The sequence below is a fragment of the Lynx rufus genome, unplaced genomic scaffold, assembly GCF_022079265.1.
Source record: "Lynx rufus isolate CCGP_SWC_20201006 ecotype Redwood Valley unplaced genomic scaffold, mLynRuf1.p SCAF_5, whole genome shotgun sequence".
Lineage (NCBI taxonomy): Eukaryota > Metazoa > Chordata > Mammalia > Carnivora > Felidae > Lynx > Lynx rufus.
The window spans coordinates 127,076,028-127,090,889 of record NW_025814867.1 but is presented as its reverse complement, the minus strand read 5'-3'; the positions used below and the strand labels follow the sequence as shown (position 1 = coordinate 127,090,889).

Below are 14,862 nucleotides of genomic sequence, written 5' to 3'. Positions count from 1 at the left end.
TTGCATTGGGTTTCATAAGATTCTACCACCTGTGTTCCCTTGATTATAAGAATGAATGAATATTTATTTCTAGACATTAATTAAATTAGTAGCAGTGCTTCTTTATTACTGATTATAATTAAATCCAGTAATGGAGTGGCTTACATTTGGTAGTCTTGTTATATTTAGAAATAATCCAATATCTGGGGGGTTATTCAGTTTCGTGTATCTTTATAGTTCTTCAATGTTTGTATCATTTTTAGCATCATTCATACCTCCCATCCTATCCCAACCCAGTCTAATGATGCTGTTTCTCTGTCATTTATTTCTTCCTGGTTTATACTGGGTAGTTTACAAAAATTAGGCAAGAGAAGAGGAGTGTGGTTAATTATCAGCTCCATCTGTCATGTGTCTTTGGGCAGCTTCCTTAAATTCTCTAAGACTCCCTTTTTGTTTGTTTGTTTGATCTGTGGAAGATAATAACATTCTAGCCAGCTCAGGGGATTGCTATGAAGATTTAAACGGAATAACAGATATGAAGAAGCTTTGCTAATTGCAAAAAGCTAGAAACATATATGGATTATGATACTGCCGTTTGCCCTTTTCTGTAAAAACCTGATAGATAGGTAAATCAGAGCTGAAGGAGTTCATTAAAGCAATTTCACATTTTTAGGTAGAAAAAATTAAATACTCTGTGTTGTCACAGAGTAGAATAAAATACTGATGACATCTATGTTTCATTTCATCTATCATTTATGTAAACATAAATTTACACAAACTAAAGAGTGTAGTCCATTTCTTTAAAAAAATATTTATTTATTTTGAGAGGGAGAGAGAGAGTGCAAACAGGGAGAGGGGCAGAAAGAGAAGGGGAGAGAGAATCCCAAGGAGGCTACCTGCTGTTGGTGAGGAGCCCAACTGGGGCTGCATGTCACAAAACATTAGATCGTGACCTGAGCAGAAATCAAGAGTCAGACACCTAACAGACTGAGCCACCCAGGTGCGCCCCTACAGTGAGGTCCATTTCTGAGTCAAACCTCAAATCAAGGCTCTAATATTTTACACTGGTATTATTAGAATGAGTTATCATTATTAAAATGAATTTTAAGGAGCGAATAAATGCATCTTAGAGGAAGATGTAGCCCGAAAATGAAAATGTTCCGTAACCGTGCTATCCAACACAAAAGCCAACAGCATCCATGGATCGTGCAGCTAGAGTAAATGAGGAACTAGACGTGTAATTTTATTTAGCTTTAAGTAATTGAAATTCCAATTTAAATAATCTCATGTGGCAGCTGGCTACCATACTGAACAGTACAAACTTTTGTTTTAAGTCTCAGTTCTGCTACTTAGTATCTGTATGATCGGGGGGCCTACCTTTTCACCAGTCTCTGCCTCCATTCCCTGATCTGTAAAATGAGATGTTGTCAGATTTGAAATCGTTGATATGCGAAAAGATGGTAGCATTAGTGCCTGGCACAAAGGAAGCACTGAATAACTGTAACTTATTATTAATGAGCATCAGTATGGTGGTGATCGTGGTGAGAATACTGCTGGTATACGCAGTGTCACAGGTGGTATAGCCCTGTTCCAGCAGAGTTTATCAAAGCTATCTTTTCCACACATTCATGAAAAATATAAAGGTCCTAAAAAAATGAGACTATGTCATCAGAAGAACGATCTGGTTACTTCAAAAGCAACGATCATAAAGACTATGTTAATACATGTAAATACATTTATAAAATAATTTTAAGGGAACAAATTACAAAATGGTTTTTCTATTGACTGGTTTGAGAATGAAAAGTTCATATTTACATACCATCAAACATTGGTTTGCAAACATATCTTACAATACTTACGAGTTAGGGAACTGAAACTTGTCCACATCAAATAGTAATTGTCAGGTATCTCTTTTTTGAATAAAAGTGAACCCTCGTTTCTTTTTTTTTTTTTTTCCAACGTTTTTATTTATTTTTGGGACAGAGAGAGACAGAGCATGAACGGGGGAGGGGCAGAGAGAGAGGGAGACACAGAATCCGAAACAGGCTCCAGGCTCTGAGCCATCAGCCCAGAGCCTGACGCGGGGTTCGAACTCACGGACCGCGAGATCGTGACCTGGCTGAAGTCGGACGCTTAACCGACTGCACCACCCAGGCGCCCCTGAACCCTCGTTTCTCTGCATACCAGTAACTTTTGAAAGATGAATGCAAGTGATTTTTTTTTAAGTTCATACATCATTTGGCAGCCATTAACTAATTTTCTTGCATTCTACCAATCAAGGAAAGAAACATTTTCAATTAAATAGGTGATATGGATTTCTATGTTCCTGAGTCAAATGTCATTTGGGGCAGAGGCCACAGCTATAGAGAAGCAGCATTTTAAAGACAGCTGCTAGTCCACCAAATTCTGTGCCTCCTGTTTTACTCTGCCTTTGTCTTTGTTCTTTTTGCAAACAATAAAGATCAAGAAGCTACATTCAAATAGCATCCAGAAAGTATTCTGCCTACTAGCTCTCCTCTTGATTTGATTTATGCAAATACTGATGTTGCCAGCACTCACAATAGTAGTAGTTTACCTGTGAAGAACGAGTCCATACTTGTTGTGTGTGCAATATCAATGAATTCCAAAATAAAGAAAACAAAACTAAAAATACAGTACCACCACAAAGCGCACACAAAGCCACCTTAAATCTTCCCCGAGAATGTAAAACGAATTAGTATATTTAGTGTTAGGTTTTTGTTTCGTGTTAGTTTAGCAAAAATTGCTAGCCTTGATCTATTTTCATAAATGTAGCAATTTATGATAATGTCACGTCAGATGGCATGTAGAAAGCTTTGCTTTCAATTATCAATGAGAATAGTAAGAAATACTTGAAAGTATCTTACCATAGGTTTCTCTAGCCATTTTTCATGTACACCTGTATATACAAGTTGCTTCTACACATAAAGTTGAAATATTAAATTTTTGTGCAATTCTGCATTGTACTTCTACATACTGATTATATTGATCATTATCAAATTCATTACCACCTTCATAACCTTCATCTAATAGCTTTAATGTAAGAAACCGTACAAACATTTTAGGTCATTCTAACTCACTGGAGCCAGTACATATATACTATGCATCACAGACAGGGGTAAGAGTTGGGGCTTTGGAATGAGATAATCATAACCTTGAATTCTGACTTAACCAAGAGTTAGCTGTTCATTCTATCCATGTTTCATCCATTCATTCAAAAATTATATATTGAGTATGTATTATGTGCCAGACTTTGGTAGTATGATACTGAGTATATATTTACTGGACAGACATGGGTCCTGCTCTCATAGAACCTAATTTCTAATGAAGAATACAAAAAAATAAATATAGAACGCAGGAAGGTATAGGATGTAATCTTTGTACAGATGACAGGGTGAAGAATGCTCATGTTTGAGGAGTTAGGGAATGCTTCTTGAAGTAAGTGAAATTTCAAGCCAGTAGAAACAACATATGCAGAAGTCTTCAGATAAAAGAAATACATAGGAAACACAATAAAATGAGGGCATGTGAGCAGATACAGTATTCACAGCTGAGGCTGCAGATAAATTGTAAAGCATATGAACTAATATAAACTTTATCCTGAGAGTACTAAGAAACAAATTAATCAGATTAATGTGTTAAAAATATCCTCCAGAATTTTTTTTTTAATTTCAAAATGCTATCTTTAAAATCTTAGCTAACATTACACTTCTTCTCCTCTGAGGTTAGGATCAAGAAAAATATTTCCACTATCACCAATTCTATTCATTATATTGTAGAGCACAGACAATGCAGGACAAGTAAGAGAAATAGAAAGTATAAGTATTGGAAAGAAGAAGTAAACCTGTTTGATTTGCAGTTGACACAGTTTTGTTCATAGAAATTTCAAAATAAGCTACATATAGACTATTATATATGAGTGTATTTAGAAAGTTGCTGGATACAGGGTTAACATACAAAGAATCGATTGCACATCTTGCCTCAAACAATCCAATAATGAAATTTATATGCATATATATGCAGTCACATCAAAAATCATCAAATATCCTAGGTATAAGTCTGTCAAAATATAGGGAAGATCTATACCCTGAAAAGCGTAAAACACTATTGAGAGAATTAAAGATTTAACTAAATTGAGACATATATATGTGGAATTTATACCATTTTCCTAAATTAGAAGACTAAGATTGTTAAGATGTTAATTTTTCTTACACTGTTCAGTAATTTAAGTGAAATCAAAATTAAAATCTCACATTTGTTGTTGTTGTTGTTGTTGTTGTTTACGGTGTGCGTGTGTGTGTGTGTGTGTGTGTGTAAAAATTGACAAGTTAATTTTAAAATTTATAAGAAGATGCAGAGAACCTCTAGTAGCCAACCCAAAACAAAACAAAACAAAACAAAACAAAACAAAACAAAACAAAAAGTAGGACACTTACATTACCCATTTATAAGACTTACTATAAAGCTAAATAATTAAGACCATACATACTGGCATAATATAAACAGAATATAATAGAATAAAAGCAGGCCCATACACTTATGTTCATCTGAATTATGATTAAAATGTAATTCAGTGAGGAAAACACTGAGTTTTCCATAAATGATGCTGGAACAATTAGTATCCACATGGGGGGAAAGGAATTTTGACCCTTGTTTTATATCACATGTAAAAAAAATAAAAATAAAAATGGATTAAGAACTCCAATCTTAGAAGTATAGACAATAAAACTTCTAAAAAGAGACATAGGAGAACGAATGTGTACATGACCTCGAGGTAGAACAGAAAATTAAAGCACCAACTAAAAAAGAAAAATAATACATTGGTCCTAATTAAAATTGGTTATTTAAGCCTTAAAATCATTAGGGAAATTACTAAAACTAAGTATTTATAACACATATTTGATAAAAGCTTATATCTGGAATATATGAGAAAATGAAAAAAAATAGGTATATTCATCTGCCAAAAGGCAAACCAAGATAATTGAGTGCAAATGCCTATCTACAGACTTGTACAGGGATATTTAGCTTTATTAACTAATAAAAGCCCTAAACTGAAAGCAATCCATCAATAGAGGAGTACACAAATTGTGAGCTATTTACATAATAGAATACTATACAGCAATAAAAGAATATTATATCTATGTATATATGTATATTTATATTTATATTATAAATATGTATATATTTAGGTATATATGTATATACACAGGTGTGTATATATATATATATATTTATATATTTATACGTATACAATTTTTTCTTTTTTCTCAAATTATTACTAGTCTCCATCTTACGGTGTGAGAATTTTCTCCATCAAGGTGTCTTCATAATGTACTTGGCATTAATTGATCAGGTTTAAGGGAATTGAAAAACAGGACAAAATCATATTATTGAAGAAAACTTGTTCATTATAATGAATTGTGAGTTGGACTTATCAGCAATTCATTTTATCTCCTTAATTTAGAGGGGAAAAGATGATATTTTACACGAAGAGATTTAAAAATAACTTTATTTTCTAAAACAAGGAAACATTCCTATGTATAGCTATTCACTATAAACTTCTTCTTTAATTGTTATGCTTTTATGGACATGACTTGATGCTAGAAATTTATAGTATATGCCAAGTTAAAATAAGAATAATTTTAGGGGCACCTGGGTGGCTCAGTTGGTTGTGTGACCGGCGGCTCAGGTCATGATCTCACAGTTTGTGGATTCGAGCCCCGTATCGGGCTCTGTGCTGACAGCTCAGAGCCTGGAGCCTATTTCAGATTCTGTGTCTCCCCCTCTCTCAACCCCTCCCCTGCTCACTCTCTGTATCTCTCTGTCTCTCAATAACAAATAAACATTGAAAAAATAATAAAAAAAGAATATTTTAGACTTAGTCATTGTATTGACATCCTTTTTAGCTTCACACCAAAAGTACCATCAGAAAGAATATACAGTAGAAAATAAACATATTTACTGGCGCACTTTTTAGATCATAAACCAAAATTTAATATTTTAAAATAAAATACTCTACTTTACCATCAGTTACTTCCAAATATGCTTTTGTGATGATACTTCCAGCAACATTTAAAGTCTGGCAGATATAATAACCAACATCAGATCGCTGGACGTTAGTGATAGTGAGATCACCAGTCTGGGAGACTGAAAAACGGCTGGTTGACTGTGGTGGCTGATATGAGAAAAGCAGATTCTAGAACCCAGTATTTGGGAGGAAAGAATAACAATAGGTTAATTGCTAGGTTCTAATATTTTGGCATATATACATAAATATTTATAAACAGGTATATAAATGCATACACATACACATGCATACCACACAATATATACACAAATGAGCTAAATATTCTTTAATCACATACCCACATATGTAGATGTACACACATATATAGACACCAAGTTTAATGACCTAGCCTTAAATAGGATCATTTTAAAATTTAAATAAATTCAAAATGTTGATAGGTGCTTTTATAACGATCAATTTCAAATAATACTAGATATAAAAGTAGTAGGTATCAACAGAACTAAAACTTTTACGTTAATCAAAACAAAGTCAAAGCTTTGCTTTATATATGTATGACTATTAGGACTATAAACAATAAATCCTTTAATATACAAACAATATTAAAATTTAAGCACATTCTGACAAATTAAGTTCAAAGAAACTTTTTTGGCACCAGAAAAAGTATCTCTGTTATCTGTCCATTATAAAAGTTCAGTAACTTTTATCAAACTGTAAATAGTTTCTTACTTCTCCTGTTAGATAGTGAGGCATATCCATTATGGATCATTTTGAAATTCAAATATTAAATTTAAGAATTCATAATGGAGTTTTATTTCTGTAGAAATTCATCTTATATACAAAGTCAACACAAGATGTGATATTATTTTATGGTACAAATTTCTCCCTATGAATCTCAAAGTTTGTTCCCCTGTTAGAGAGAGTATATATATTTCATGGAAAATTAACACTTCATGAAATAAATAAAGTCAAGATTTCTTCTAACCAAATAAAGTTGTTCCTTTTTACAAGTTTAATTGCCTTGGACAGCTCAATCAGTTAAGTGTCTGACTCATGATTTCAGCTCAGGTCATGATCTCTCCTTTCCATGAGATTGAGCCCTGCGTGGGGCTCTGCACTGATGGTGTGAAGCTTGCTTGGAATTCTCTCTCCCTCTCTCTCTGCTCCTCCCCCACTCATGCACACCCCCCCCCACCATCTCAAAATAAATAAACATGAAAAAAATTAAATGAATAAAAGTTTCACTGCCTCTTAAAATATATAATTTTATAAAGGCTTATGTACTATTTCATGAATATATGTCCAGTGACAAAATTTTAGGAAAAAGTAAGTTGTATTTTTTTATTTTAATTTTTTTAGCAAGTTGTATTATTAAACTAAACCAAACCAAGTCAAAATCATTTCAAGATTTGATATAGAGTTTACATAACTTAATGAATAATTTATTTAAATAACTAAATGAGTCATTAGAATACTACTCTGTTAAGAAGAAGTTCTAGTGGATTTACTATATAGATTTTCTTATATAATATGCTTTCAATTCTTTCTGCTCTACAAATTTTTCTTTTTTTTTTTTTTTTTTTTTTTGCTGTAATTTGCTATCAGCAAAGTTGTTCTTCGAGGCCAAATGGAATGTGTTAGAAACAACAAAGGTACTGTAACTCAAATGATGGGTCTATATACCATAATCAACTTAATATTTGCCTACCAAAGTGAAAACAAAAGCGAACTTGTTACATTGCCTATGAAAGATTAGTGAGTGCAGTCAGTAAACTACCTATATGTTACTTCATATGAACACAATAGAAGCAAGACCATGAAACAACTCACCCAAGATTGAGTTAAGCAAAAAATAAAAGAAGCTAGGAATAACTGTATTAAAAAATGAATGAGAATCTTTTTTATAAGTATCAGAAACAAGCAATAGGAAATGCTTATTTTGTTGAAGAAGGCAAGTCAATAAGAGATAAGAAAAAAAAGACTTAGGTTTAAATGCTATTTTAAAGTTTCCTATTATTTTTAATGTGAAATTATTTCAAAATTTCCTTTTTATTAAGGTGAAGCCTAATCGTGAACTTAGAATTTGTAACAGCATAGAATTTTACATTTTAGTTCAATGTATATAGAAAATTCTGGTTTATAAATGTTTAGAGAATGGGATTAGATAGCAAATCACAATCAGATGATAGTTTTCAAAGAATTAGTATACACTGAACTGTACTTAACATGACATCTATATTAAACAGACTAACACATGGTTTGATGAATCTTTGACATGCAAAAATTGATATATATAGTTGATATTTATGTATATATGTATCTATATACACACACACATAAACATACATAAAGAAGTGAAGAAGACAGTTGAGAATCCTGACGTTTTCAGAGAAAATTGCACTGAATAATTGCCATCTGTTTGAAATGTCTGTAAATCTCTGTTAACATATAATTACAGATATCTGAATAATAGAAATGATAATTAATTAAATTACACTGAGAAAAAGTACAGGTTTTTTTTGTTTAATTTGGCTGAATTGGAAGTAAAGATAAATTATATATGATAATTACCATGCTATATATCACCCTATGTACCAAAACTAGGCAGGAAAATTAGACTTTTTTTTAATGTTTATTTATTTTTGAGAGAGAGAGGGAGACACAGCATGAGCAGGGGAAGGACAGAGAGAGAAGGAGACAGAGAACCTGAAGCAGACTCCAGGTTCTGAGCTATCAGCACAGAGCCCAACAGGGGGCTCAAACCCACAAACTGTGAGATCATGACCTGAGCCAAAGTCTGACGTTTAACTGACCGAGCCACTCAGGCACCCCAGGAAAATTGCTTTTAGAATTACAACAATTAATGATTTTTTTTTTCTTTTCTTTCATTGTTGACGTCTTCTAGGGTATTCAGAGAATTTTCAGTTCTCTTAAAACAACAACTGTATAACTAAATAATGCTTTGGTTTTTCTTACATTTCAGGCACCCACCTTAGCTGACTGAAATATAGAACAAGGTCTTACCTGACTCCCCTCTCGTCTCCAAAAAATAGCTGGTTGAGGATTTCCAGTTGCTTCACACTGAAAAGTTACAGTTCGCCCCAAAGCAACAACCTGGTCACGGGGTTTCACAACAAAATGTGGAGGTTCTAAAGGAGATGAAACAAATTACACCAAATCAAAACACGTAGTTATTATCCTAATGGAGACAATTTGCTGATATCCCAAGTGCTGCCATTATTTTACATGACTCATTATGCACTATAACATGTACCCATTCTCATCCTTAATTTAATCGAAGTTAAAGTGTTAAGGGCATATTTATAGAAGAGAATAGAGATTTTTTGTGAAGCAGTTTTCTTTTTTTTTTATTGGTTGACCTTCTAAGATTAATCTCCACATTAAAAAGAATTCTTGAGCTGCAATTTGACCCTTTACATTCAATGTATACCTGAAATGTGTACGAATGAGTATCTTTTCTCATTTAGAGCTGCTTAAAGCTGAATGGACTTTAATCATATACACAAGGACCTCCTGACGTAAGCAGGCCCTAAAATTACTTTAATTTAACTCAAAAGCTCCTGAAATGCTACCATGGAAATTATAACCATTTAGAATCTTCAGTCCAATTACTTGAATGGAAATGAATTTAAAGCAATAGTTGAGTCAAATGCCTCCTTCATTTACATAGGCAAGGGCATGTTCAAACAGAATATATATGGAAATGAGGGCAAATTTGAAACATCTGCTCATCCTGACATTATAAATACTGCCAGCTTTGTCCAAACTGTTTGATTTATACAGACTTTAAATGGCCACTTCATCCAGCAGTAAATAGAGTGTCAGAAAATTGTGTCAGTTACATTGAGAGCAACGGCAGCTGAAAACACTAGGTGTGCTGATGGAGTCACTTCTGGGGGGAGAGAAAAAAGCTGTTTTTGGGGCCGTGCTTTATGCTTAGAAAAATACGCACTGAATGTAAGTCTTTTTACCTACTGTTTACACTTTTCAAATTCATTTCTTATCAGCTGTCTGAAACACCTAATTATTCTCCTCTCTTGTCTCAGTTCAAATTGAAGTGAACATTTCAAGCCAGACATTTAACAGTTTATACAGGATAGGGTTCTTCTAATCCACTTTTTAAGACTGTTCCATTATTTTAAACCTTTTCTTTAAAGGTACTTTTAGTTACTTATATCAGTCACTTAGGATAATGCCTTCAAGTGAAAATGAATTGAAAATTATATTCAGATTATGTCCACAAATGCTACACTGCTTACAAGAACATGACTTCTTTGTTAATGAAGTCGAGGATTTGAAAAAGGTAATTTTCTCTCCATAAATACATTCTAGGCAATTGCATCTAAGACATATAAACAAATGTTTATAATATATATTATATATAAATTTGTAAATCTCTCATTTGAAGTAAAAACCTCTTTTTTTTTTTAAGAGAGAGATATAACAGAACTTGCTGAAGATTGCATGGTGGCAAAACTGAAGAAAGCAATTAGATCTCCTAACTTCTAGATTAGTGTGATTTCTTCCATACTCCCTTTTTATTTTTAATTGAGGTTTAGTAGAAATTATACCATTTAACTAGAAAATTATAGGAGACCAGAAAAATCAGGTCAAATGCCTTCAAATGTCCTATAACTTATAGGGAAGAAAATACAAAGTTAGGAGATACAGTTTAGGTTCAATTTGGTAACACTGAAGTTCTACCTTATAATTTTTTTTAACTCTGATTGTAATTGAGTGGTTTACTCATGAATTTAGCAAACACTGTCATTATCCAGGTATAATAACAGACATGTGTATCATTTCTTGGGGATTTTCCTCCATACATATCCATACAGGAACATTTGATTCCTTAGTTAAGGGCTGCAATAATTGAGGTAGAAATCAGATCAAAAAATTCAAAGGATTGACTAGATAATAAACTAAATCCAGAAGAGAGTTTGGTTTATTTCAATAAAAGAAAAAAATGATTAATTAAATGAGTGGGAGAATATGACTTTCCAATATGTAGGGAATTTGAGTAGGAAAATATAAATGTTCAAACCACTCAGAGAAGTATAAACTTCGGGTGGTCTCTTTCCTAAATCTCAGAAGCATGTCTAATAACGTGTGCCAGAACCCATGTTTCTTTTATAAAATGCCAGCTCTCCTCAAACCTCAAAGACTTATTTGGGAACCAGGGATACAAACCCTTATGCTAACTACATTTATCCTGCAGCAATCCTTCCACACAGGATATCTGCCTGGAAATGAATTTACTATATTTTGCAGGCACATTCTCGAGCCAACATCAACAGTGACATCAGCCCCAAGATATGTCCTAGAAATATAACTTTAAAAAACCCTTTTCTACATGTATGTTGAATATGAGATGTAATTATATCTCCATGAAAAATTTAAATGGATTACATACGCCTCTATCAATCTATCTATCATCATCACCTATCTATTTAGACTGAGAAGGCCATTCATCGCATCCATCTACTTGAAGTTTATGATGGAATGCTGGAATGTTTTTCAAAGGCTACATTCTAACTTGTTATAATTAAAACTACAGAACCATGTTACTAATGTCATATATGGTCAGTATTGGAAATTTAGAAAATCAAACAAGCAAAGAAAAAAAGAAAACTACCCATAATTCAACCATGCAAAGTGGACCATAGTGTTTCAAAATATTCTTCTAAAATATCACTTCAATAACTCTTTAATAATCCATATACAAATTTACCTTAAATTATTTAATCAATCTATTGCTTTTAAATTTGGATTTGTTTCTAATTTTCACTATTAAAAACAATAGTGACAATAACATCCTTCCCAATTATATTCAAGGTTATTTCAACCGACAACTCTCCTATAGGGCATTTTCCTCCCAAACCTCCCAAACACTGAACATTAACATCTTTGCCAAACTGAGAATGAAATTTCCTACCAATTTGCCTTTGTGTAGTAGTGAGATTAGACATTTATGTTCACATTACCTTGTCACTGATATCCTATTTTTTGGGAATATTATGTTCCTATGCTCATCTTTTTTATTTTTAAGAACTATTGTTAGGTGAAAATTTCATCCATTTTTCATATGTGTTGTAGATATATTTTTCCATTTTGTTGACAATTGTTCTAATCTGGTTAAGCATTTTTGTTATTCTATCAATAAAATTACATAATATAGATTACATAATAAGTAGTAAATTATGTAAACATTCACCTCCATTTTCATCCTATACTTTTGTCTTTATTTTTTTATGTTTAAATATTAATCCATATACATTTTTGTATATACAGTAGCGTATAGAAAGCTATTTCTTTCAAATAGCCCCTTAGTGCATCACCATTATTGAACAGTCCATCCTATCTGTGTTAGTATGAACACCTTTATAATATTTATGTAGCTTTTTAATTAAAAAATAGGAAGCTTTTCTTAGGTCAAATTATTCCCTGGCATAGTACTTAGCATCCTCATGTAAAACTCCAAAAATGGTTTTCCAGCGTTTTTAAAGGGTGAGTGTACCTTCCCCAACATGCTGATCATGAGAGGACTTGGAAACGTAATGACTACCTATATGAGGCCAAGTTTATCAGTGAGAAGTTTGATACATTTTAGAAGCATCATGCAATTATTTCTTACATAAAACGAAATGAATCTGACACAAAGAAATGGAAATGAGTGCGAACAGCCCTAATGCAAGGTTATTCACCAAGAGGACTCCTAATGACAATTACTGAACAATAGTTACAAAAGCTTAGATAGACAGACATGAATTTATAAACATATTTTGGACCAAACAAACACCCCACATTGTTCTCTGGGCACCTCTCTTTGTTTGTTTATCTCATGAGATATAAATTGAAACAGTACTTAACTACGATATAGTCCTATCACTTATTTTATCACGCAATTAAGGACAGAAAAAAACAAAAGAATGCAGATCACACATCATTTAACAAGACATAAGGTTAGCAACCCCATTACCTTTACTCTTTGTCACAGTTACCCATACTTCCTGCAGACTTTATTCTGTGCAGTCTGTCTTTGTGGCCAATGACAAGTGAAACATGGAGGCTGATTGGTTGAAGGACATGGAAGGGTATGGATGGAAAGGGGAAGAGAAGTTCCAGTCACAGTGACACGGTGATTAGGAGATGGCCAATAAAATGTCAACTTACCAGACCCAACTAAAACAAAACAAAAAAAAAAGAAAACATGAAATAAATAAAAATAAAGAAACAAAAATGAAACAGAAAAAGTAATAAGATTTGACTTAACAATGATACTTCTTTAATGTAAAATAAAGAACACATTAATATTTGGCTCATAAGCTCCATGAATGAATATTTGTTAGCATTTTAAGTATAATCATGAATAATTTAAGAGAAATAGAAATGAATCTTAAAATCTCTACTATGATTAAATGACAGAGCTACAATGGATGATATCTATACAATTCTAAAACACTTTTCAATGACTATATTTTGCTATCAGATGACAGGGTTAGATAACTACATATGTAATGAGTTTAAAAACACAATAAATATTAACTGCTAATGCTACTTACAATAGAAATCAAGCATCTTAATCAAAGGCAAAATAGTGTTAAATCCTACAACTCTACCACCAGATTACTTTTAAAAGGTTCATGCTGCCAATGATATTCTATTAAATCTGTGTTTCTCATCCTTGAATAAGCACATAAATCACCCTAAGAATTGCTTAAAATACAAATGATAATTCCATAGGTTAGAAGTATGGCCTGAGATTTTGCATTTCTACCAAGCACTCAAGTGCTTCTGGTCCCCCCCGACAGTAGGTTGAGGAGCAAAGTTACTAAAAGGTGTTATACTTAAATTCCTGCAGAATTTTAATTGAGAAGATACAGAAAAATGTGAACACATGAAAACAGACAAAACTTTATAAACCTATCTAATAAAGTCATAATGACATTACCTGCTTGCAAGGCTGAAACACTGGGCATATTAGTATAGGAAGCGTGAGTAACATACTTTTTAAATACTGGAAAGTGATTGTTTTGTTTTATTCTTTTAGAAAAAAAGGTATTAACTGCCAAATGCAAAACTTTTTCATAATAGCCCCATACACAGCAACAATATATTTTACTCAAATAAATAACTCCCATGTCTTTAAGTTAAATCAAATTAATTTGACTTGATATACATTCCTATAGTTTATTTTTTCATTTAATTTATTTTAATTTTTTTTTTATAAAGCATGGCGGAGAGGTGCAGGGCTGCGGGAGAGAGAGAGAGACAGAGAGACAGAGACAGAGAAAGACAGAGAAAGAGAGAGAATCTTAAGTGGGCTCCACAGCCAATGTGAAGCCTGATGTGGGGCTCGATCCCATGACCTTAGGATTATGACCTGAGCTGAAATCAAGAGTCAGACACTCAACTGACTGAACCACCCACGTGCCCCCATTCCTGTAGTATAAATACAGAAACTATTTCACTGCTTCTGTGAAATGGTACAATTGTAAAATAGTGACAATAACAAAACAGAACAAAACAATCAACTTCCATCAGACTATAAACAGCTTTCTCAAGTCACTTCCGACATTGAATCTGAAATTACATTTCCTTAATTTGTGCGATGAGGGAAAGAGACAACACACTAGAAAGGGGTTGGGGGTGCTCAAGTGTCTGATGGAACCTCAGGATATTTTGGCACAATGTACGGTCTGAACTAATATCTTCAAGCTGGAATTATGTTGCTTTGGTTTTGCTGTATGGGAATGCTCAATAATCCATGTAGAAGGATAAAAATGTATGTTTTAAATAAAATATAAAATAATTTTAAA

The 14,862-nt window shown here is 32.8% G+C and overlaps 1 protein-coding gene across 1 annotated transcript in view; it reads right to left on the bottom strand.

Annotated features, from left to right (window-relative positions):
- ROBO1 (roundabout guidance receptor 1) overlaps positions 1-14,862 on the bottom strand; it is a 507,959-nt gene that overhangs the window by 70,661 nt on the left and 422,436 nt on the right. Inside the window, exons 7-9 of the mRNA XM_047100460.1 lie at positions 13,217-13,225; positions 9,047-9,171; positions 6,022-6,193 (exon numbers count right to left, since the gene is read on the bottom strand). Of these exons, the coding sequence (XP_046956416.1) occupies positions 6,022-6,193; positions 9,047-9,171; positions 13,217-13,225 (306 nt within the window). The remainder of the gene's footprint in view (positions 1-6,021; positions 6,194-9,046; positions 9,172-13,216; positions 13,226-14,862) is intronic.